The sequence below is a fragment of the Helicoverpa zea genome, chromosome 3, assembly GCF_022581195.2.
Source record: "Helicoverpa zea isolate HzStark_Cry1AcR chromosome 3, ilHelZeax1.1, whole genome shotgun sequence".
Classification (NCBI taxonomy): domain Eukaryota; kingdom Metazoa; phylum Arthropoda; class Insecta; order Lepidoptera; family Noctuidae; genus Helicoverpa; species Helicoverpa zea.
In genome coordinates this window covers 957,953-983,799 of record NC_061454.1, presented here as the reverse complement: position 1 = coordinate 983,799, position 25,847 = coordinate 957,953, and the positions used below count along the sequence as shown (strand labels likewise).

At 38.4% G+C, this 25,847-nt stretch overlaps 4 protein-coding genes across 4 annotated transcripts in view; 3 read left to right on the top strand and 1 right to left on the bottom strand.

Annotated features, from left to right (window-relative positions):
• The window catches only part of LOC124645708, a 37,173-nt gene extending 34,566 nt beyond the window's left edge, over nucleotides 1-2,607 (top strand). The window contains exons 39-40 of the mRNA XM_047185565.1: nucleotides 60-2,495; nucleotides 2,539-2,607. Of these exons, the coding sequence (XP_047041521.1) occupies nucleotides 60-2,495; nucleotides 2,539-2,607 (2,505 nt within the window). The remainder of the gene's footprint in view (nucleotides 1-59; nucleotides 2,496-2,538) is intronic.
• Nucleotides 2,608-2,708: 101 nt separating this feature from the next.
• On the top strand, nucleotides 2,709-4,691 carry LOC124646093. Its single transcript, XM_047186137.1, has 2 exons — nucleotides 2,709-3,471; nucleotides 4,339-4,691. Exons 1-2 carry the CDS (start codon nucleotides 2,709-2,711, stop codon nucleotides 4,626-4,628), a joined length of 1,053 nt encoding a protein of 350 aa, XP_047042093.1. The 3' UTR covers nucleotides 4,629-4,691.
• Nucleotides 4,692-5,428: 737 nt separating this feature from the next.
• LOC124646092 (spindle pole body component 110-like) lies at nucleotides 5,429-12,306 on the bottom strand. Its single transcript, XM_047186136.1, has 2 exons — nucleotides 12,088-12,306; nucleotides 5,429-8,533 (listed from the first exon to the last, which is right to left on the bottom strand). Exons 1-2 carry the CDS (start codon nucleotides 12,094-12,096, stop codon nucleotides 5,552-5,554), a joined length of 2,991 nt encoding a protein of 996 aa, XP_047042092.1. The 5' UTR covers nucleotides 12,097-12,306; the 3' UTR covers nucleotides 5,429-5,551.
• A 3,389-nt stretch (nucleotides 12,307-15,695) lies between these two features.
• The window catches only part of LOC124645707, a 38,138-nt gene continuing 27,986 nt past the window's right edge, over nucleotides 15,696-25,847 (top strand). Inside the window, exons 1-14 of the mRNA XM_047185563.1 lie at nucleotides 15,696-15,884; nucleotides 16,885-17,140; nucleotides 17,735-17,845; nucleotides 18,558-18,673; nucleotides 19,343-19,503; nucleotides 20,044-20,218; nucleotides 21,012-21,176; nucleotides 21,547-21,693; nucleotides 22,227-22,454; nucleotides 22,733-22,788; nucleotides 23,417-23,546; nucleotides 24,158-24,295; nucleotides 24,873-25,002; nucleotides 25,248-25,393. Of these exons, the coding sequence (XP_047041519.1) occupies nucleotides 15,696-15,884; nucleotides 16,885-17,140; nucleotides 17,735-17,845; nucleotides 18,558-18,673; nucleotides 19,343-19,503; nucleotides 20,044-20,218; nucleotides 21,012-21,176; nucleotides 21,547-21,693; nucleotides 22,227-22,454; nucleotides 22,733-22,788; nucleotides 23,417-23,546; nucleotides 24,158-24,295; nucleotides 24,873-25,002; nucleotides 25,248-25,393 (2,148 nt within the window). The remainder of the gene's footprint in view (nucleotides 15,885-16,884; nucleotides 17,141-17,734; nucleotides 17,846-18,557; nucleotides 18,674-19,342; nucleotides 19,504-20,043; nucleotides 20,219-21,011; nucleotides 21,177-21,546; nucleotides 21,694-22,226; nucleotides 22,455-22,732; nucleotides 22,789-23,416; nucleotides 23,547-24,157; nucleotides 24,296-24,872; nucleotides 25,003-25,247; nucleotides 25,394-25,847) is intronic.

Here is a 25,847-nt window from a genome sequence, read left to right as displayed (position 1 = left end):
AGTAGTATTTACACTATCAACAATCAAAACAGAAATGTATACAGCATATTATTTTTCAGTTGCAGGGCTTATTGCGTAACACACCATATACCCATTCATATCAAACAATGATCAAGTCTCAAGTGCTTACTCTGCAACTGGACGACTGGGAATACTTACTGAAACACTTCCCAGATAGCAAGAATGCCATACACAAACACATGAGACAGTTAGGCGACAAAGATATGGACCAAAGTAATTGGCCTGGAGGTGCCCCGATGCCAGAGAGACCTCTTTTCGATTTTACACCCGAAGCAGATTCAATTGTACCACCAGAGTTCTCAACTGAACCGGGAGCAAGTTTATTTCCTAGCACTACAAGGCATTTTGGAAGAGACTCCGCATCGGAACCTCAAGAGGGAACTCCTCAGGGTGCTAAAGGACATTCAAGGTATTTTGCATGGCCTACTGACAGCAGAGAACCCGATACACCACTACTGAGTCGCGAGGAGCATGAAGAAGAACATGAAGAAGCGAAGCCCAAACTGGGATTTTTCGGAAAAATTTTTGGCACTGCCAAGAAATTAATGGGTAGAGTATCTGATCTTGAAGCATTAAGTGCAACCAGTGATGACAGGGACGAGCTGTTACTTGAGGAAGACGTGGAAGCAACTGAAGCTTTGCTAAAGCAGTTTGAAAAAGCAAAGAAACAAGAAAAAGATAAAAAGATAAATAGAGGTCGCAGAAAAAGTATGTATCTAGTGCAAGAAGAAGACACTGAAAAACACATGCTCACGCTAGATATGGAGGAATCCACAGTAGATACCCTGGAAAAAAAATCATCTCAGCAGTTTACAATGCTTCCTATTCGAATTCGTGATGACGATACTGCAGGGCCATCAACAGAAAAATTAGAAACCCGCGAGATACTTGGCTTAGGCCGTCATAAATCTAGAGTAGAAGCACAATCCGAAGTACAACTTACCATGGAAATGTTGGATGGTGCGACTGATGAAACAATTACGGAAACACCCGAAGCCGTCGTGGCAACTGCTCCATCCGCAATATCCCACATTTCGGAAAGGCCTGCTGCTGTAGATAAACGTGCCCCAGATAGGAAAGCACAGCAAAGTGGAAGTTCCACTACGATTGGTGAGACTGATCAGCAAAATTTACCTTTGGAACTTTTTTATCCTGGAGCTGTACCACAAGAAACAACGCCAATGCCTGTACCACAAGACACAACGCCAATGCCTGTACCACAAGAAACAACGCCAATGCCTGTACCACAAGACACAACGCCAATGCCTGTACCACAAGACACAACGCCAATGCCTGTACCACAAGACACAACGCCCATGCCTGTACCACAAGACTCAACGCCCATGCCTGTACCACAAGACTCAACGCCAATGCCTGTACCACAAGACACAACGCCAATGCCTGTACCACAAGACACAACGCCAATGCCTGTACCACAAGACTCAACGCCAATGCCTGTACCACAAGACTCAACGCCAATGCCTGTAAGATCGTGGAGTGCAAGTTCCAGTTCAATTTCTACTGTTCGTATGGCTGATACAAGCCTGTATGAACCAGAAGCTGACGTGCCTGTGGTACCAATAACAACGTTATTACCACCTCCTACAGCATCAGTACCTGATCTTACAACACAATCCTACCATACTTTGCCATCGGCTATAAACAAAATTACTACTGAATCTGCACCAGAAACTAGAACTCCATCAGGTACTAAAACTCCAACAGAAACTAAAACTCTAACAGAAACTAAAACTTCAACAGAAACTAAAACTGCAGAAGAAACTAAAACTGCAGCAGAAACTAAAACTGCAGCTGGAACTAAAACTACAACAGAATCTAAAACTCCAAGAAGAACTAAAACTACAGAAGAAACTAAAACTCCAACAGGAACTAAAACTGCAGAAGAATCTAAAACTCCAACAGAATTTAAAACTCAAAAAGAAACTAAAACTGCATTAGAATCAAAAACCGCAGCAGAAACTAAAACTGCAGAAGAGACTAAAACTGCAGCAGAATCCAAAACTCCAACAGAATCTAAAACTCCAAGAAGAACTAAAACTACAGAAGAAACTAAAACTCCAACAGGAACTAAAACTGCAGCAGAAACTAAAACTCCAACAGGAACTAAAACTGCAGCAGAAACTAAAACTCCAACAGGAACTAAAACTGCAGCAGAAACTAAAACTCCAACAGGAACTAAAACTGCAGCAGAAACTAAAACTGCAGCAGAAACTAAAACTCCAACAGGAACTAAAACTGCAGCAGAAACTAAAAGTCCAACAGGAACTAAAACTGCAGCAGAAACTAAAACTCCAACAGGAACTAAAACTGCAGCAGAAACTAAAACTCCAACAGGAACTAAAACTGCAGAAGAATCTAAAACTCCAACAGGAACTAAAACTGCAGCAGAAACTAAAACTCCAACAGGAACTAAAACTGCAGCAGAAACTAAAACTCCAACAGGAACTAAAACTGCAGAAGAATCTAAAACTCCAACAGAACCTAAAACTCCAACAGAATTTAAAACTCAAAAAGAAACTAAAACTGCAGCAGAATCAAAAACCGCAGCAGAAACTAAAACTGTAGAAGAGACTAAAACTCCAACAGAAGGTACAACTAAACAAGAGACTACGTCTTCAACAGAAACTACAACTACACCAGAGACTACATCTCCAGCAGAAGTTGCAATGGCACCAGACACTACATCTACAGTAGAAATTGAATCAGACACTATTTATTTCACTAGCAATTCTGCATACTCAATTACGCCAGTCGTTTCAACTGTTACGCCCTCTAAACCTACTGAAAAACCAACATCGCGGGAAGGTGGAACGGAACCGCAAGGTAGAAGTTTAAGTGAACGACTTGATGTCCCAGCTTCAGTACTCCTGTCTTCCCAAAAATCAGGTTTAGAGTCAGAGTATGCGATAGACGAGGCAGCCGCAAAATCGAAAATGGTTAATACAGTCATGGCGGAACTTCTGTCTGATGAGTCGATTTCGAGTAAAAACCCTAGTCAAGCAGCTGAAAAAGTTATTCCTGATGTCCGCACTTCAAAATCTCCAGCTGTCAAAGAAGCTAGAGAATCATCTCCTAATCAGAATCCAGAGAAAACTTCTTCACGAACTCCGCAAACAGCAACTCGTAGTAAATCGATGAAGTCAGCTGCAACGAGGAAAGCCGAACCTGATAATTCCCCTGCTGCTCCCGCTAAGGACCCGGCCAAGAAATCGTCTGTGGGCCAAGGTGCAAAGAAAGCCTCCCGACAGTCTTCCAAATTAAATGAAAAACCAGATTCCTTGCCGTCCCGTGCCGCGTCTGAGCAAACCAGAACAACTACGTCATTTTCAGCGGATGCAGCACGAAGAGCTTCATTCGCAAAAACACCTATAGTTTTTGACCCTAGCCAACAAATTTTTGGCGTAGCTGATCCCACGATGATTGCAACAGGTAACTCTAGCAATGTTTTACTCTTAAGGATACTTTTATTTATAGCTATCACAACATTACTTCTTGCATTATGTCGTTGTCTGTTTTGCACCACAAATAAAAATTCTCAGCGATTTTGGTTTTGGCAAGAGATTAATAAAGGACACGAGACTAGTAATGAGACTTACAATTCGAGTATTAGGAATTGAATATGACAAAGTAATTCCAGAATTATAAACGACCACTCTATTTTCATTCATTTTGGTAGTCCTTTGAGAATCCGCTATTATGTCTGTGCAAGATTATGCTTTCGAGAGGTTCTTGCTAGGAGCTATCACTATTTTATTCTAATTTAGCTTCCGCTAGCGGTTTCCTCTGTATTCCACTTCGCACACTCGGATAAAGATATAGTCTAAGCCTATAGTCTTCCTCGATACATGGACTTTCTAACAGTGTTAGAATTTTTCAAATCAGACTTGTAGTTCCTGGAGTTAGTGCGTTCAATTCAAGCAAACAAATACACATAATAAGAAATAACAGCTTCATTATAGACTAGCTTCTGCCAGCGGTTTCACCCGCATCCCGTGGGAACTACTTCCCGTACCGGGATAAAAAGGAGCCTATAGCCTTCCTCGATAAATGGGCTATTTAACACTGAAAGAAATTTTCAAGTCGGACCAGTAGTTCCTGAGATTAGCGCGTTCAAACAAACAAACAAACTCTTCAGCTTTATAATATTAGTATAGATTACAGCCTGGCAAGCTTGTAAAGGATATTCGGGCTGATTCGGATCCTCGCGGGTGTGGGGTGCGTAAACCATGGGACTGTCTTTAACGAGCTTGCTATGCTGTGTGATCAAATCTACTTAATGGTTGATTTTTGACGCAGATGATGACGGTAATGTTCAAGGGCCTTCCATGATGAGGGAGGAAAGCACGAATACTCGGACGAACCGCCGCTTCATACGCGTGCGTTATGACGAAGGTAGAAGTGGAGACCAGAGTGCGTATGACAGAGAAGATGAAGGAGGACTGGATGAAAGGCTTAGAAGAGTGACATTGGATAGCGACGAGCCGGACAAGAGTGCAGCCGAGAGTATTGGTGATGATGACGATGATGAAGATGATTCCACTTCCACCCCTAAGCCGAAAGTGTACCGTCGAAGTTCTGGAGACTGAGTTACTCGATTACCTGTCCAGATTATTCAACCACCTGCACCGAGAAAGAACTACCTACAATATATGCCGCCGTGGCGAAAGTAACTGTTCATCCTATATTTAATTTTGACTCGTTTAGAAGAAGATCCTGTCTATGGTTAAATACTAACCAACTGGAGATGACATTGCTTTTGCCTAAAAAAAGTGTGTAATAGAAAAAGCATGCGAGAGACATAGTTTTTCACCAAATGGTAATGAGATTTAGAAATAATTATGCTTACCCCGGGTGATAGTTTAGGTTAAAAGTAAAATAATTACTCAAATACCAATAATTTATTTCGTAATTCTTTTACTTAATTTAAAATGGCTGAATGTGAATTTATTTATTTACTATTGCCGTCGTAATATTTAGTTTTTATTCTAATAAGTAGTAGTATTTAGTTTTCATTTCAATACTTACGCGTAATTTTGTTTTCACTAATAAAATACAGAAGACTTTTTTTTCGTATAAGTTCGGTTAATTTTTTGTACTATTAGAAATCGTTGACAGATATCTCAAAGAATCTGAACTTCTCGTTAGTTCACTCGTAACTTATCGTTTTGGTCATGAAGAAGAAGAAGGCGCCTGACCTGCCTGGGGCCTGCCTTATCAAGGGATATTGGATTGCCCTCGTAACTAGGTTGAGGATGTCAGATAGGCCGTCGCCCCTTGTAAAACTCTGGTAATCAGCTGCATCCAATTAGACTAGAAAATCGACCCCAACATGGGGAACGAGGGAGATGATGATGGGTAATGGTATTATAAAAAAAAGAACGTAAAATGAAATATTAAACTTCTATTTTCATAATATAGGGTGACAGGTGATGAGGCATCGGCTTAGAGGTCAGTGACGAGATAAACATATCTGCATATTAATTAAGTAATAAGACTGCCACTTTTACTTTTAAGTCTTTTTTGTGACAAATAAAACTTTATATGTTTCCCAATGTTTTGATTTTCGGAACAAATCATACTGAGTCTTCTGTACAGCATTCATATTGTTCCGATCACCTTTTTCTATAATTGAAAGATCTACATTAGATTTAAATAGTTCGTAGAGAGCCTCAATTGCTTGTCTGTCGTCAGCAATCTCTTTAGCTTTTGATAAATACGCTTCTACCAACTCGTGCGAATCGAAGAAACTACCTAACATCTCGAGAAACGGATTTCCGTGATCCAGAACATCGCCCAGGTCAATCCCCTTTAGCAATTGTGTCGATTTAGTCATGATTCTCTTTTCTTTGTTGCAGTTAGATAAAACGTTGCCAATATCGGCCATCAGCATTTCCAGCTCCATACGAAATTGTGGATCCTGCTTACATTTCTTAATGAGTTGGTCATTAGGCTTATTTGGATATTCTAATAAATCGTGGAGTGACTTTAGTCTACTAGTAAAAAAAAATAACAGTGCAGTGTTCTCTATTGTTTGTTTTTTTGTGACCTTTGAAGTTATATTATAAATTGCTTGTATACCACTAAATGACTGATTTTCTAAATTCAAGCCATGTTCATAAAGTAATTCCATTTCATGTATTATCTCACGTGCATTAATTAAAGTTGCATTATCTGGCTTTTCATTCAACAGTTCCAAGCTAGGACGCATTGACGCAAATAGTTCACAGTTGCTGATACAAAACGTCAGCATATCTTTCATAGACACCCAATGAATTGAATAATCATTTATTCTGTTCAGAAGTTTCAAAATATCGTTTTTACTCGAATTATTTCCATTTTCTATTATCTGCCTTTGATTATTAATATTATTCTTATCAGGATAATCCGTTAGTGTGACTTTAAATCTATCTTTCTTTAACTGTTCTTTCAGCAGATTCACATTATTTGTATTTTCCTCTATGAGTTCTATCGTCTTTCTTATTTTGGCTATATTGCTGGGCAGCATATTAACTAGCTTACTAGTGAGAGTTTCTTTAATTTCTTGTACTTTTTGGGACATGTCATCTTTATTTTCCAGAAGGAATATTATTTCTTTAAGAAGCTGAATCGTAAGACCTGCGGGCTTCCAAACTTGTTGGATAAAGTAATTTTTTTCGCAAAACAAGCAATTTTTATTGGTTTTATATTGGGTTTGAATTTCTGATAGTGTTTTCGGGAGGCGGGGCCATTCTTTAGTTCGTTTCTCTAAAAGGCTTAAGCCCTTTTCGACTAAGGATATATCAAGTATACATTTATTAATTTCATGAACCGAAATAAAGGTTTTCTTCATGTCTTTCAAGTCTTTGACAATATTAAGGAACATTTGCATATCCTGGTACTCGGCGCTGGTCCTCACGGTCAGGTCTTCATGGTCGGAGAGGAAATCCCTGATGTTATTCATCTGATTGGTAGTCTCCACCGATAGTGATACTTGTAGAAGAGCTTCTGTAGATTTTGATACATGATAAGACTCGTCCGTACTTTTTGTCATTTCGCCGATTACTTGAAGGGCTCTCTCAATCATTAACACACTAGGGTCATTTGTTCTTTCGATAGCTTCTACGTAATTTATTATTTTTTGCAATGAATAATGATCATTCATATACATAGTTGACCTTAGGTAAATCTTACCTTTACATTTACGTTTTCGGACTTCTTTTCTTTTTTCTTTTTCTGTTTCTTTATCTTTTTTAGAAGCTGCTTTTTTTTCTTTTTTAGAAGACTTTAGTGCTCCCGACGAGTCTGATGTAGCCGAGCTTTGTGTCACTGGGCTGGTATAGTTTTTATAGTATGTAAGTATTTCTTTTAGTTTGTCCAAATTAATTTTGAAGTTTTCCATTTCTAAATATAAAAAAGGCCCCCTTTTCACTTTTTCGAAATCAATTACAATTTGTAGGTTTTTTCGTACGCGACCATCGTATCGACCCAAGTGATTTTTCTCCGTGATGATTTCTCTGTCACTTGATAGATACAGCCTCCAGTCTTCGTTCGTGCGGTAGACTAAGTGATATAGCGTATTTTCAGTTTCTTCGTACCACTCTGCATATTTTTTTTTCTTACTGTAATCTTCTTCGTTTTGATATGAGCCGTTCAAAAATAGATTTAATTCTCTTCTGAGGTAAAACAAATTGTCCAATATTAGCAAGGACACATTAAAGTCTATCTTGCGAAAATATACCTCGTACATTACGTTAAAATTCGCTTTAAAATATATGCTGCTCTGGTCTTCAAAATTCTGTTTCATTTTAAGTTCATCGTTTTTACAATCGTGAGGGAGCCTAATATCCTTCCTATTATATTGATTATAAATATCCAGCACACCCGCTAGTGTAGTTGCAAGAGTGATTTCTTTAGGGGTGTTGTCTTTAGGAGGGTTTTCCCTAGATTCCTTGGAAAGCTTTTTGTAAAGTTCTATTTGAAATGTATTAAACTCTGTGAGGCAATGATAGTTAATCCACATCTGTTGGTTGTGTTTATTTTTTTCAGCAGTTTGTTTAGCGTCTTTAAGCAACTTTTCGAGGGCTTCCAATTTAATAATGTCGTATCCTATGCAAAATAAGTTGCCGCACCAGTGGTCGTACAACATTTCGACCATACAGAAAGCATCGCGGCGTAGCGCAAGTTCGATCGCTTTCTTTCTCTGGTTGTGCACTTCTATTTCGTTGACGCTTGGGTTCACCAGGTAATCTAAGAAATGAGTCTCCTTCAATAAGTAGTTCAGGATATGTTTCTGTTTTGCCTTGCAAGCTTTGATGATCACATCATGCTCCGTAATACATTCGTTTCCGAGGGCATACAGATCTGCTAGCAACTGCTTATTTCGCAGCAGATCATGTTCGAACCATTGAACTACATTTTTAACGTCTTCTATGAATCCTTTACCGACGGCATTAAGTAATATTTGTAATTTTCTTTTTAACGCTTTTTTTGGATCTTGTTCTTCGGACTTGGCCTGTAAATGAAATTTAATTAGTTATTATATTGTTAAATAATCAAAAAAATCTAAAAACGAGAAAAGTGTGTGTAGACTGTGTAGTGTAGAGCATGGGTAATCTGATGTTTGGACAGAGATACCACAGACAGCTGCAAGAAGCCTTCCTCATCTCCATTTATTTATGAAACTGCAAGTTTAATTAAAATAAATTCAAACTTATTTTAATCGTCTCCCGGATGTGGTTAGTTGCAGTCGGAGAGATAATAATAAACTATGTACGAGCTGTTGGTTTAGGTACATCAAATACGATAATCCATATAAATAAATAGATGATGGAGTAATCGCGTAACAAAAATACGAAAAAAATACATACGGTCGAATTGAGAATTCGGTTAAAAAAAGAAATAAAAACTCTACATTTAAAACTTTTACAGTGCATCAGAAAAAATATTTAATTGAGAGATTGAGAGGTGCTTTGGCAGACCTTCTGACAGACATCTAATATTATGACATTTTATCCATCCGTATTTCATTTGTTTGTTTTTCAATAATCTATTTAATTATTAATTGTATCCATTATAATTAAAAGGTGATGTACCACGGATATGTATCTACGCTATTACCAATGGCAAAAATTGAAAGATTTACTTTTTTTCACAGACAAGAATAAAAATAGAAAAAAATTACAAAGGCACAGGTTTTCTCAAAAGAAATCTCTTCGAGCAGTCCCGTTATGGGGGAGTTAGACTAAAAAAGAGACGGATAGACTGTAAAAAGACCTTTCACCTTTCTTTAACACCTTTTTTGTCAACTTAAAATATCCTCATTCGAAGTACATCTGTATTGTTCACATCTTTTTAAGAATCATTATAACATCCCTAACCTCATCATCCTCCGAGTCTTTTTCCCAACTATATTGGGGTCGGCTTCCATCCATTATACATATATCTCTAACCACTTGGACAAATTCTGAGATCTGACTTACCTAAACTCGGTAAGTTAAATTGGATACAATTTAACGGAAATTGTGTTCTGAAGATAAGGACTATGTTGTGGTCTAACGTAAACTAATTGGCAATTATATCGATTAAAACACGAGGGACAAAATAACTAGAGCTTGGATGCCTTTTTTAGCACTTCCTAAAGTGTAACGCACACCAGATAAAGAACCAACAATTCAGTCTAAACATCAAGCGCGATAGCCAAGCTTTCTATATTTTAATATTTTTATACAGGGCGTGTCGTTCACAATCACATTAAATCCTATCGCATATACTTTATGATAGTTTATGGCGAATTGTGAAAAAAATAACCGAATCCATTCAGTGGTTTAACCACAGGAGTCATTTTTCGTTTTTATAATTTACAACATCATGTGTAAAGCAGAGATAAAGTTAGAAGTATCCAATGTTTTGATCAGTTGACAGCTGTCAGTTTTCAAGGGAGAATTTCAGTTGTTTGTAATGACTGACTTTTATATGGTGTTCTAATTTTCGCACACTTTTATTCTATTTAATTTGTTTGAAAAAATCATTTTTTAATTTTTACGTATTTTTCTTTGTGTTAATCGACATATATAAACCAGTATATTAACGCATTTCATTGAATTTTAAGCCTTTAGTTTAGTTTTTTTATTTAAGTTAGTACGCCTATCGGCGTTTTTTTACAATAGGGTTGTTTCCAATTTTCGGAAATCTATTTAGATAGCTTCTAAATAATTTTAAGATCACCCTCTTTTTCATTTTTCGTCTCAAATCTTTGTATTTTTTATGTATTACATTTTTTTCAATTTTTCTTAAAATTTTGCTCAGAAAACGCTAGATCACGTGACTGTGACGTCAACGTTCTCTGTTCATTCCTTTACATTAAAGTACATCTGACGAGAAAAAACTAACATACTAACTAATTGATTTCTTAATTTTTAAAATGTATTTTTATAAAATAGCCACAAAAAGTATAATATTTTTTACATGTAAATTATTTTTATAAATTTAGCACAATAATAAAATAACTCAAATGTTTTGGGTTGTTTACGCGGTAAAATGAAACGGTGCAAAGAAACGTAAAGTTTGTGTTTATTTATATTGAGGTTATGTTTGTGTCAGCGTTCGAAAAGATTCGATGCTGTTTCAAAAAACTTTAATTAAATGAATACCTACAAGGTTTGTGTTGTGCGAGACTGTGGAAATACGACCATTAGTGCTCCAAATAAAATGTTCATCCACGTTCCGCTGAATAAAAATCTTGGTTATTGGCAAAGAATTGAGCGATCATAAAAGAGTCTACTCTTGGCAGATTGGAACTATCAGCTTTCATAAATCCTTTCTCCATAATTCTTTATCAGCTGTATCACCTAAATGCAATTAACACAGAGAACTTCACAGAAGCAAATAAACAAAACATTAATTCTGAGGTTATTTCGGGTTATATATCTGTCACTGTCAAATACTCATTGTTGTCAAATATAGAAAGGATGACGTCATCGGTCTCTTCTCGTCGTTTTTAATGGCGTGACGTCATAGGCTCTAAGTTTAAATTTCATAAATTAATTAAAAAATATATGATCAGTTATAAATTATATAATATAGCTTATCGTGTTTCTAGTTTTGTGAACTTTCGGTGCATTTATTTATTTTTAACTAAACGAATACTAGGAAACAACCCTATTGTATACATATATTTTGGCAAAAACCAGTCATAAAAAGTAATTTTGCAATAAGTGTAAATAAGGTTGAAATTACGCTTTAGTTAGGATATCTACTAAAATACTAAGAATTGGTGAGTGGTAAATTAAAACGCAGCAGCAATGTAGCGCTTAAAAAGAACTTTTGATTGATACGTGGTTCATAACTAAAGGGGCAATATTATTGCTTAACACAATACAAAGTATCGATAATACGCCTTAGTTAAGCTATATCTACTGAAATACTAATAATTGGTAAGCGGTATGTAAAGACGGAATGTAGCGCTTAAATAGACCTTTACATTGATATATGACTCATACCTAGAGATGGTGTTATCTTTAAAACATGTTTCGATAGTATTGCTTTATGCGTGATCTAACTACTAAAGTAATAACAATTGGCGGAGATTGTATAATGCATATTATCGCTCTTCAAAAAACCTTAGAAATAATATATGATTCAATGCTATTAGAGGGATATATTGTCTTTAAAGCACATATCGATAAAAATCCTTGACATGCCTTACCATCCAGTGCACTAACTTTTGGTAAGTAATATGTTAGGACGAAATGTTGGGCTTAAAAAGACCTTTCGAACCATATATGACACATCACTAGAGGAAGAGTAGACTAACATCCAAACATTTCGTCCATTCTCCTTGGACGTTCAAAAAGTGCTGATTTTCAGCTTACTTTGAATAAATGGCTTTTGATTTTGATGGACAGAAAATTTGACCCAAAATACGAACTGGGACATGGGATGATGCTCATGAAAAAAAAGAAAATGAAAATCTCCAAGAAGTCACAACTTTGTAAATAAGATAGAGAAGTATTTGTAATTACTTCTAGTACGTGATTTGTGATGAGTTAAAACTTATAACTTACTCACCAGTGGCATTTTTAGGAGTGCAAATTAAGTAAGTATATAATTAATAAATAAATTAACACACAGACAAGGGTAATAATGATGTATCGCTCCAGTCAGCCAATGGAATAAAATGAACGTTAGGGCTTATCAATATAGTGCGCTAAGTGTGCACTTCAAAAACATTTGACCTTGTATATATAGGTTTATTTATAAAGATGACTAAGCCATGCAATAGACTAAATATTATAAAACCTTTTGTTGTTATTTAGCTACTTTTATTTTTGGACGATAGATATAATTTGTGGTATTTTGTCTTGATTTTATTAATAGGCATGTGACAATGTATTTAGGAACAGAAAATTGTTTCCTAGAAGCTAACGTAGGCACCTATGTTATCTGTAGCCACTAAATCAATCGAATAAAGACGTGATTGTTTCAATATGTTACGTATATGTTAGATATTATAATTTGCCTGTAGGATATAATTGTTTACCTACTATATGTTATTATCTATATTATATATATGTGTCCAGTATTATTTATTTTTCGTGTCCTGTAAGTCCTTTAATTTCATATGATTGTCATTAATATTTGTGCTGGCAACATTGTCAGGACGAGGCGGACGAGGGAATTTTGACATATGACAACCCTCATTTCTTATCTGTTTATAATATGGAATGTGGAATCGTACTTCCTATTAATATACTAATGTAATATCCTACTAATATTATAAATCTGAAAGTTTGTGAGAATGTATGGATGTGTGTTTGTTATTCTTTCACGAAAAAACGGCTGAACCGACTTGGTTGTTTGATATGTAGATAGGTGATACCCTGGAAGTTTTCCTCTTTATAATAATAGTATAGATTAACTATACTAATATCATAAAGAGGAAAACTTTGTTTGGTTGTAATGCATAAACTCAAAAACGACTGGACCGATTTTAAATATTCTTTCACCATTAGAAAGCTATATCATCTGCGAGTAACATAGGCTATATTTTATCCCGGTGCGGGCAATAGCTCCCACGGGACGCGGGTGAAACCGCGGGAAAACGACTAGTACTTAGTAGTTTATCAACACACCGCGGGCGAGGCCGCGGGCGGAAGCTAGTACTGCATAAATATGTTTTTGTTTTGTGATTTGTAACATGTTTTGTCACATGTATTGCTGGGGAGTTTGTTGCGCCATTTCTCCTTAAATAAATAGGAAGCCGTAAAAGGCAGGCGTTTTAGGGCTGTCTTTTGTTAAGGTAGAATTCCGTGGATCGCGGCTGTCGCAGCCGCGCACGTCCTACGACAGTCGTCGGCCGCGGGCGACAATAGTCAACCTATGAAAGTGTATGGCACCGCTGCCGAGGCCCGCGACAGTCGCGGCCGACGAATTTCGTAAGCCGCGCGCGGTAATGTCTTGAAATTAGTCGATTTTGTTCGTCATATCATATCATATCATATCATTTATTGCATTCCATAATGTACATTTGGTGGAAAATATAAAATAATAGAGGTAGTCACAATTATGGACCCTGATGGGCACAGCAAAATAGTTAGAAGAGAGGAAGGCGTTTAATGTAATATAGTAGTATCACAGATTATATAATAGTTAGTAGTATGAAGTATAATATTTAAGTATTTATTTATATTATAATATTACGTATATTTTTGTGTAGCATAACTTCGTTTTATAGTTATTTTTATTCGTCCGTTCCCTCTAGTCGAAATGCTAATTGATATCCTTGAAGAAGAGGAGGATGACGTGCTGCTGTGGCTGTATAATGAAAATAAATAGATTACCAATCGACACTATCTTTAAAAAGTAGAAATGAAGAAGGGCACTACCAAATACTGATTCAAAAGCATTTGTATTTGAAGTTTTGCCGACTAAATAAAAAACAATTCAATTCTGGTTTTACTAATATTCTATAGATGTTATTAAGCGCTAGACCATGTTGAGATGCGTACGGCCGCGAGCGGCTCACGAAATTCGTCGGCCGCTCGCGACTTTCGCGGGCCTCGGCAGCGGTGCCATACATTTTCATAGATTGACTATTGTCGCGCGCGGCCGACGACTGTCGTAGGCCGCGCGCGGCTGTGACAGCCGCGACCCACGGAATTCTACCTTTAATGTGAATAAACGTTTTTGAGTTTGAGTATACACGTGGACGTTTTATTGCGATTAAGTGATCTCAGCTGAGCAGTGAGTTTTCGTAACTTTCACAAAGCAGCCCGGAGCCTGAAAGTTGGTGATTGGCACACTCGTGCATCTAATGAAACAGTACTATCATGGTACTATCGTCAGTCCGCGTGAACGAAATCGCGCGAAAAATAAGCGCGTAATACCCATCGAGCTTAAGCTTGGGTTTCCTAGGAAAGCGGTGCCGTCATATAGCGACCGTCATATTACGGACGCAAATAGACGGTCGTCTTTACGGTGATGACATGTGGAAAGTTCCACGGCCGTTTTAACACACCGTCATAAACTTTTTGTTAGTTGTATCATACTTACTAACCTGTTTTATTTAATATTTCTCAAATTTCACGACACCAATTCTGTTTTAATTGACTTTTTCTATAATCTTTACTTTTTATATTATATATTGCTTCGTGGTTACGAACGAAATCTATTAAAATATCGTCGTCCTCGCTGCTCCAAGAGTTGTAACAAATTTTTGACGTTGTTCCGAAAAAAAAAACACAAATACGTATTAAAAAAGTTTCACCGCTTTCAATAAAACGTTCACCAAACTATCTGACACCGTCAAGACGGCCGTCATGCAAATGGCGGCACCGCTTTTTGAAGTTACGGTGTCAGTTACCGCTCTCTAGGAAACCGCCCCATTTTGTTTACATAGACAACGTTCTGGTGACGTCATTCACCGCTGTATTACGGCCGCTATATGACGGCACCGCTTTCCTAGGAAACCAAACCTTAAAGCTTTGTGGGTGTGGGGCGGTTTCCTAGAGAGCGGTAACTGACACCGTAACTTCAAAAAGCGGTGCCGCCATTTGCATGACGGCCGTCTTGACGGTGTCAGATAGTTTGGTGAACGTTTTATTGAAAGCGGTGAAGCTTTTTTAATACGTATTTGTGTTTTTTTTTCGGAACAACGTCAAAAATTTGTTACAACTCTTGGAGCAGCGAGGACGACGAAATTTTAATAGATTTCTTTTGTAACCACGAAGCAATATATAATATAAAAAGTAAAGATTATAGAAAAAGACAACTAAAACAGAATTGGTGTCGTGAAATTTGAGAAATATTAAATAAAACAGGTTAGTAAGTATGATACAACTAACAAAAAGTTTATGACGGTGTGTTAAAACGGCCGTGGAACTTTCCAAATGTCATCACCGTAAAGACGACCGTCTATTTGAGTCCGTAATATGACGGCCGCTATATGACGGCACCGCTTTCCTAGGAAACCCAAGCTTAAGATATATTATAAGTCAATGGTAATACCTTTTTGCTTTTGTCTTTTCAAAACAGAAGTAAATAAAGAAGAAATTATAATACTATCAACATCATTGACATTTCGACTGTCATATGAAAACTGTTTTTGCTAAAATAAAATGTACTATGATGTTTTTTTGATTATTATTTCAAGTGTAAGTTAAGGTCCGAGAGTCAAGATGTGGATGTGGAATGCAGCGAGGCAAAGTGGCAGCCGGTCTTCCCAGATCAGCCACGGGAGCCACGCCAGCCGAACCAGCTATGGCAGCCACACGGCCAGCCATCTCAGCATCGGCAGCATCACCAGCAGGACTCGTGGCAGTCAGCACAGGGACATAGAGTTCCAATTTTTTATACGACAGACTGAGGTAACTTGAAAAAATACTTTCCCTCAATGTAACATCGTCTTTTTCATCATCATCATCATCATCATCATCATCTCAGCCATAGGACGTCCACTGCTGAACATAGGCCTGAACATCGTCTTTTTAATGACTATGATTTCCATTGGATCCATTTTTATAGGCTTTCTGATGGTGACTTTTCTCATGGCGATTCCGATGACGTATGGCAAAATTTTTCCACTTCTTAGATCCTGATGATGATGATGATGAGGTTAAGCCCTCATCAGCAGACCACGTTTTTAGGGTTCCAAACCCAGAGGGTAAAACGGGACCCTATTGTTTTCGCTCCTCTGTCTGTCCGTCCGTCCGTCTGTCACCAGGCTTGTATCTCAGGAACCGTAATAGTTTTAGAGAGTTGAAATTTTCACAGATGATGTATTTCTGTTGCCGCTATAACAAAAAATTCTGAAAACTAGAATAAAATAAATGTTTTGGGGGGCTCCCATACAACAAACGTGATTTTTTGCTCATTTTCTAAACAATACGTACGGAACCCTTCGTGCGCGATTCCGACTCGCACTTGGCCGGTTTTTTTAAACGCGCCATCGACTTGATGCTAACGTGTGTGTGTCGCGATAGAAATGGCAATATACTCAATTGCACTCTGTTGGATAAAAGCATGCCGTCGACGCCTGCAAAATGCGACGATGGCGACAGCGTACGTTTAAAAACGTGGTGTGCATACGCTCTTAAATGCAAGTGGAAGTTATCATCATCCTCCTAGCCTTTTTCCCAATAATGTTGGGGTCGGCTTCCAGTCTAACCGGATGTAGCTGAGTACCAGTGCTTTACAAGAAGCGACTGCCCTATCTGACTTTATTTCTGGCTTCTGACTACCCGTAACGACTGCCAAGTGGAAGTTATGAAATATTAAAAGGATTTTTTTAAAAGGATTTGATCCATCGGGGCAAGATTGAAAAAGTTTTTCTCATAACAAATAAGTAATCGGTTATAATATTTAAAGGCCCTGTATCCTCCTTGGTGGACTCGCGAAGCCATTATCGACTGGTATCGAGACCTGCCTGATGACACCATGTGGAACTGCTACATCTGCGGCTGCGTCCTCCTAGGCGTGATCTGCGCCGTCTCCGAATTTAACAATCTCTACATAGACATTATTGACGTGATCTACAACATCTCGTACGCCATACATGTGTTCGCTATCGGCTATAGAATGGTCAGTGAACTGGAGAACACTGACATCACCTTTTGGGTTGTCCGTAAGTACAGACAGATTCATATAATGACCTACACTTTTGTCTTAGGCCGGCAATACACGGACCGCTTGAAGCAGTCAGGGACGACATCTTCAAGCTGTCGACTAAACAGTGAAGAGTTCTACTGAAGCACAAACATGAACCGCTCGAACAGTTGCAACTGATTCGGGCACGGACCGCTGCAAGCGGTCCGTGTGTTGCCTTATAGGTCACGATGAATACATTAAAAAAAAAGGTTGGCTGCCTGTAAAGTCCGTGTCCGAACGAAGTTTTTACGTGATAATAACGTCTTTTTCATTATGGACTTTTCGTGAATAACTCCCGTATCGAAATATACGACGTTATCACGCCAAAAACATCGTGGCAGCGAAAGTCGAAGGAGAGAAGTCGTGGGTAAATCAGAAGGGAGTGACAGGATCCTGCTGACTATGAACTTATATATTCTGGAGCCCTTCGTGGTCCATGTCCACGGTAAAAACCTGCCAATATTCCACGAGCCCTATCTTTACAGAAATTTTCATAAAATATTTTCGTTGAGTCCGAAACGAAGATTTTCATAATTGTTTTACTTAGTTAATTTGCTTTAATTGTTGCTAGTTGGATATCTGGTCGACCTGGGATCGTTTGCTCACTACGTCAAAGATTATAGTCCTATATTCAAGTTGACATGTTACTACGTGCGACTGCATCGACCTTTTAAGTATTTATGTGAGTGAAACTCATTGTATCCTACTTAACTAGCTTCTGCCATAGGTTTCACCCGCATCCCGTGGGAACCTCTGCACAAACCCGGATAAAAAGGAGCCTATAGCCTTCGTCGGTAAATGGAATATCTAACACGGATATAATTTTTCAAGTCGGACCAGTACTTTGTACTTCCTGAGATTAGCGCGTTTCAAACAAACAAAATCTACGAACGAAGCTACACTATCCCTGACATTGGCTTATTATGTCCGGATACAGGAGTATTATCCACGGGACGCGAGTTAAACTTAGGAAACAGCTTTAGCATCTCTACAGGAGTGAAAGTTTATGAGTTTTGATATTTTGCATGTTAGTGCTCCAATGATGATTTAATGGCTGACCGTAATGACTTGATACTTGGTACAAAGGTAAAAATATTGAAGTCAAAATTTGCTTGCTCTTTGAAAGGTAAAACACACAACAAACATTTTGAACCCCTCTGAAGTTGGCTAATAGTGACAAAATGTATAAATAAAATACTATTGCGCATGCCTAAGAAGCCTAACTTCAGGATTGCAAAGTTATTTAGCGCGAACTGTACATTATATTAGTTTAGATTTGTATCTACATATATTCAGACAAAAATAACGGTTTTACAGTTTTTATCTCTCAAAATGCACCTTTAAAATCGTTAAAACTATAGTATTATAATTCATATTACGTGTATTCGTTCCAGGGTCCTTAACCGACTACAACCTAAAAGGCAGTATACTGGGAACTACATTAAAGTATTGCTACATATTTCTGGTGATACGAATCACTTGGGCTTATGCATGGCTTTATATTGACAAGGTACTTAATCTTTATTAATATTAATTTCGTTCTAGGAACTTACATGTGTACTTATGATGTTACGATAACATTGAAGCTTGGAAAGTTATCTGTATTTTAAGTAGGTACTTAAATGGAACAAGATACTGATAATTACAGTGTTAGCGATCCTAACAGATAACGGTATCTTCATAACAAATACTTGTATGTAATAACATAATTATTATAAAAATATATAGGGTCTACACTCACCAAAAATCTCCAAAAAGAACCGAGAAATGAAATGAAATGATTTATTTGCTATGAATGTAGGTACGTACAAAAATGTGGTGTTAACGCAAAATATACACAAAAATTGAATGTGAAGTTTTTCCTCATCTTTTTCTCTGTTCTCGTACACCACAATACTCAATTCTATAGTAGACCTGTATATTTCAACTATCGGGCATGAGTTCTAGGTGCGATCCTGTCATCATCCTCCGAGCCCTTTTCCCAACTATGTAAGGGTCGGCTTATGTCTGGGTGTGACCCTGTAACCGCTAGTAATAAAAATGTAGTTAGGAAGGCCTTATCTCAAAACCTTTAGCTGTCCTGCAATCAGTGTCAATAGAAAATTGACACTGATTTTTACAATTTGACTATGAACAATTTTTATCAAACATAGGTGTTCAACGTGTTAAATACTTGCAGGAAGGCAACCTCTATAGAAATGTTACAAGTATCAATCCTGAGCCACCTAAGCCGCTCGATCTAGATCAAGAAAATGTAACAGTTCTGAACAAGACTACCACTCCTGCCGGTCTGTTCCTCAGTGCCTACTATCTCATCAACAAGATGTTTATACCTATTGGGTAACTTATTTAACATACATATACATATAGAGGAAACTTTTTGTTTGTCCCGTACCAGCCCCGGAACTACTGAACCAATTAGAAAAATTATTTCACTGTTGGAAAGCTACAGTCTTCCCGAATATTATAAGGCTATATTTTATCCCACTACGGGCAGTTGTTTTCTTGGGACGCGGGTAAAACCGTGAGAAAGCGGCCTAGGTACTGATGAAATATAAATTTCACACGTTCATGCACCTGGGTAAAAGTATCCTTTGATTCTGTCGCCGCAATTTACGTAAGTGTGGCAGTGATAGAATGATTTAAGAGCAGCATTAATTGAGTAACTTTTCAGGATTTTACTGTTAGCTAAATAACTACTGCTCTCTCCTGCTGCTCTTCATCCTCTCCACTAAAAACTAACTTGCTGTGCCCGATAGGGTCCATAATTGTTTCTTTTTCATTTTACTGAAAAGCTTTGTACATTATGGAATACAATAAAGTTATTGAGTATTGAGTACTGAACCACTAGCTAAATAATGCTTTGCTTGTCCTACCTAGACCCTCGGAGTATCCGGACTCGGACGTAGAACGCCTCGTGTGTCTATGCATCATGCTGTCAGGGTGCCTGGTCGTGACTGGCTCCGCGGTGGCATCGTTGTCGCTGGTCGTGAGCCTCTACATGCGCCCTGAGGAGACCTTCCTCTCAAGATATCGGCTCATCATGAAAGAGATGGTGAGTTGCGTAATTACTAATTACGCTAACCCGCATTGAGTGAAAGCATTGCTAAAGGTCCAAAATTTCTCATGAACATCGAGTCTTTGGTGTAGTTCACTAAACTAATAGGCATGATGACAGGGTTAAAAAATAGTGATTCTAAGGCCCGGTTGTTCGAAGCTCGGTTACGTCAAGGTTAGGGTTAAATTCTAGTTATAGTTATCGGCACGAATCTTGAGCTCTGACCTACATCTGCGCAGAAGTGATTTAGCGCCTTTTGAATTAACAGGGTTTAAATTCAAAAGGCGTTCTTGAACGTTAAAATTTCATAATAAAAATGTCAAATTAAACGTGGTCAAAATTGACAACGGTAAAATTTTAACTTTAACTTTACCGTAACGTACGAACAACCGGGCCTAATTAATCCGCATTTTAGATTGGACAAAAATATTACACACGTATGTTTTATTTTAACAAAACATATATTTAACAAGATGTAGGTAAGGCAACAAAGATTGAGAGTAGGGGCAGTGACGTCACGTCTGTCTTAAATTTGTGCTCAGAAGTGACGAAACACAAAATTCAATCGTGTTATATCTTCGTTGTTGCTTGTTTGTTAGAGGAAATAAAAAAATACGTGTCCATTGTTTTAGGGTTCTCTATAAGGCGGACTAATAACTTTTTTTCAGTCTTCATGCCTATTGCGAAAGCTATACAAAAACATGCTTCAGAATTTTTCGAACCTTAGCTATCTTCTTGCTCTCAAATCCTAGATATATGTAGCTATAGTATATTTTCGTTCACTTCTCAGAAAGACACAGCTGTGCCCACTTCTCTTCGCGACAAGGTGGAGGCGTTCTACAAGATGTACTGGCACAAGCAACGAGCTGTGTCGGAGACGCAACTGCTGCCCATCTTCCCCCCAACCTTGCCGGCTACCATCAACACTGACATTTACTTTGAGGCCACACAAAAAGTAAGACCTGTACTGTGCTGGATTTCTTAAAGAAGTTTTGAGAGAAAAAAAGTGCCTGTGTGTTATCTTATATATAAAATGTATTGCTGTCCGTTAGTCTGACTAAAACTCGAGAATGGCTGGACCGATTTCGTTGTTTTTGGTTTTATAATGTTTGTAGAGGTCCAGGGAAGGTTTAAACGCAGCGAAGTTCGCAGTATCAGCTAGTCCGAAATAAAACGTGGGATTAAGCATTGCCATCCAACGAGTCAATGCCAGCCTTTTGGGTACATTACCGAACGACAGCGATGAGGACCAATTTTTGATGCTGTTTATTAGGTTTACCCCGCCGGAACGCAGATCCATCGCAGATCGCCAAACGTTGTTTCAGGCTCGAATCCTTCGCGAGCTATCGTACCAGATATTGGAAGAACTGGCTCGGAAGATGGAGACAGTTCACTACATTCCAGGAGATGCCATCATCAAGCGAGGATCTAAGAAGTGCCAAATTATTTACATTACCTATGGAGATATTGAAGTGAGTTCCTTAACTGCCTCCAGTCATTCGATCTTTTGCTAATCTTGTTATATACTTTATAATGTTTTAAAGAAAATGAAGTAGCAATAATAGTGGTTCAAACCAATATTCAATGAAGTACCTTGCACTAGGTGCTTCCCGCGGTCCTACCCGCGTCCCGGGACTTCCTCTCATACTCGAACAAAATATAGCATGTCACTCCAGAATAATGTAGCCCGCCAATTGTGAAAGAATTTTTCAAATCATGTCTGTAGTTTCGGGCTAAATTCCTCTTTGCTGTATTAGCTTGAATATGAAAGAAAAGAAGAATTATTTATTGACACAACACAAGACATACATACGCATAGAATAAAAAAAATCAAAAATAACAATAAGTTGCGCCAAATAGAGCCAGTTCAGCATTATGCCAGACAGCTAGTGCCTGACGCTGGTTTTCAGCTGGACCTATGAGGAGTTGTGGGTGTCAATCCGAAAAATATAATACAGCTGCAAAAACATTTCGCTGTTTATCCAGGATTTTTCCATGTGGCCAGATGCTGACAGCGGAGGATGATAACACGCCCATCCTGCGCATGACCCGAGGCACAGTGCTGACTCCATATGGCTGCGCGGTAGCTGCGGCGCTCAGCCGCTCGCACTTGGCCGTGCGGGCAGCTACCTTCTGCACGGCTCATGTCCTGAGGGCCAGGGAACTGTGGCGGGTCGTCACCAAGCACTCGGCATCGCAGGACCACGCGGGACCCATATTAGCTTCCTTCACTGTTCGTAACGATCATATTTAAATCTAGCGAGCTTCGCAACGGGATAACAGTATTTCCCCACTATTTAATGCATTTTATTATACATATAAACCGTCTTCTTTAATCACTCTATCTATTAAAAAAACCGCATGAAAATCGGTTGCGTAGTTTTGAAGATTTAAGCTTCCAAATGACATAGGGATATAGGGAGGGCGAAAAAACGACTTGGTTTTATACTATGTAGTCATATTGATGTTTGTAAATCCTGATGTTATAGCAAAGACAATTTTGTGTTACAGGATCACATTGAAAAAGTCAAAAGGCACTATCAAATGAAAGTTCCAGATGATGCCATGTAAGTTTTCTTTGCTTTTTCCATACCATCACTTAAATCTTGTGCCGTACTTACGAGTTTGCGTAACTAGTAGCGAATCTATGTGTTTGTGACGTTTAGGGGCTAGATCTACCGAGCTGATCTTTAAATTCTTTTACAATAGAATTCCACGATGACTGTGAGGGCCATAGGCTGGATTTTATACCATGGGTATAGTTCGGCCATTCAGAGAATGCGTTCCTGACACGTCGCGATTGAACTGACGACGTAACTACATTCATTGATTATTGATATAATAATGTTGTTTTAATGCTCCTCAATTGTTAAAACGGTAAACAACCAGCAAAAATATTTTTATCGTAACTGCAACGCCATTGCAAAGTTACGTCGTCAGTTCAATCGCGACGTGTCAGGAACGCATTCTCTGAATGGCCGAACTATAGTAGTTTTCTCTGGACGCGGGTGAAAATTATCGACAAGAAATAGTTTTTAGAATTGGCAGTAGGTAAATAGGTTGGTAGAGACTAGAGAATATAATAACAAATCGAGGAAGGAGGCATTGTCTTGCAAATAGGTCAACATTTTATGCATTCGTTAACATATGCTTTCTTCTTACTAAATATTTTATTGTAAATAATTTCCTCTGCAGCCACAAGAGCAGTATCCTGAACTTCAATCGCAACCTCATCATGCTAAAGGAAATGAATGAGGAAGGAGCCTCGGTGCTTTCCAGCTCCGACGTGTTCTTAGAGATCGCTGGATGCTATATCATGAGGAATGTTAGTTCTACACATTATAATGAATCCTCCTTACTTTGTCACTTGTCAATCATTATCTCAAGCTATAAGACTCAAAAAGTGTTGGTAACAATCTTCCTTACTACATTCAATCATTACAAACAACTGAAATTTTCCCTTGAAAACTGGCAGCTGTCAACTGATCAAAACATTCGATACTCCAAACTTTATCTCTGCTTTCCACATGATGTTGTAAATTAAAAAAAAAAACGAAAAATGACTCCTGTGGCTAAACCACTGAATGGATTAAGTTCGTTTTTTTACAATTCGCCATAAAATATCAGAGTATATGTGGTAAGATTTAATGTAATCAGGCAAGACACACATGATATGTAAATCACCACCACACACCCATCACTGAAGAGGACAGCCTGCAGCAGCGATTCACATATGCACAATATCTCAGGATAAGGTTGGTGCAGCACCCTGTGCACCAAAGGAAGCGTATCTTTTTCTCATCGTTTCATCCTTATAGCTAGTCTATCGCGATCAACCTACCTCTATATATATCTAAGACTTGGGAACCGGTGGAAATTTCAGACCTTTTGGGAAGATTATATCAATGTCTAATGACTTTTCTAAATATTTTTTAGCGTTCAGCCTCTGCTCTAACGGACCAGTCGGATCAGATATGCCTCCGTCCGGTGTTCCCTTGCATCCTGCAGCCGACATCTTCGCTCCTGGTCGGGTGGCATGCTTTCGTGGCTATGCTCATCTTGATTGTTTGTATTGTGAGTATATTCATAAATAGACTATTGACCAGTTTCATTGATTACTGATAAAGTCTTGATAGCTATGTTACCTGTCCTAATTCAAGATTGATAACCTTTTTACAAGGGAGTAACTAGCAGTAGATATGCCTCCGGTTAGACTGGAAGGCGACTCCAACATGATCGAGAAACGGAGATGATGACGCGCACACATCTGAACTCCCGCTACTAGTACATCAGTAAGGGTCCGTTCAAACAGACCGGCTCGGAGAGCATCGGCGCGCATTTTTCTTTTCACACAGACCGGAGCCTATCGGCTGCGCGAGCATTAAAGAGCATGCAATTGTAGCCAAACGTCAAGAAAAAGTACGCGATCGGAGCCGGTCGGCTCCTCTTATTATTTCACACCGAGCGCCTTCGAGCATTCTTGATGACAAAAGCAGTTCACATCCAAAAATAAACCTATTTTCAATGTATGTATTAAGAATTTGCTCTTCTCTCAGAGCCGGCCTGTCTGAACGGGCCCTAACTCTGCAAAAATCTTGAGCTATGTATATGGAAGAACAGATAAAATATGATGTTATATTCTATTCCACAGACGCATCCCTACTTCCTAGTGTTCCACAGCCAGCTGCCCCAACTGTTCAGGTTCTTTGATTATTGTGTGACTTCTATATATACTCTTGACCTCATCGTGCATTTGTCCACGGGAGCTAACGTCGAGGAAGGTTAGTTCTCATTTGTTTTCTGTATATCGGTATATAGTTTTTCGTTTTGTACTTTTAACTTCAGTACAGTTTGTAAGTATGTCACAAGAAGACCGTAGAATTTGATTGTCATGCAGTCTATCTTTGTATTGCTATATACCTGTCTTTCTGTTGGGTATACTCAGTGTTCACTACTTTTTGTGTAAAATGAGAATGTTTAATTCTATTGATAATCCAAGCTGCTAAACGCCTGATCATGTCTGCAGGTGTTCCGATCACATTCGCGCAGACGTCGTCCCAGCAGATGCGCAGTCACTGGTTCGTGCTGGACGTGGTGGCCACGCTGCCAGTCTTTGAGTTCATTGGCAACGGACAGTTTGCTGGCATGAACAAGATTCTCCGGCTGCCCAAGGTCTGGTAGTCCAGCTTCCATAACACGTGCCACCTTAAAGGATAATTATTTTTTTTCGAGAAGATGATTTAAACCTAGTGCTAAAGCCAGAACTTTTTATGACCACTTTTTATAATGAGGTGGGTGCGCTTTATGTAAAGGGAAAAGTTCTGAAAAAGTGTTTTTATGTTAAACTACTTTCTTTGAAACGTAGGTATTGTTGTGAATGTAAGTTTCTTGGTTTTTAGGACTTTAGGAGTGAATGGTCAGGCTGATTAAGATGCAATTTTGTTTAGTGCTACTTTTTAATGGAAGAAAGATGTCTCGGGACGCGCATGATACTCAAAACAGCTCGATTCTTTTATGTTCCATAATTCAACGTCTAAAGCCTTCAGGCATTGACTTCTTACATTCCTACTTCAAATCTTTATTTTTCAATCGATCACCTGGACTGACTTCCGGCTCTGACTTCCAG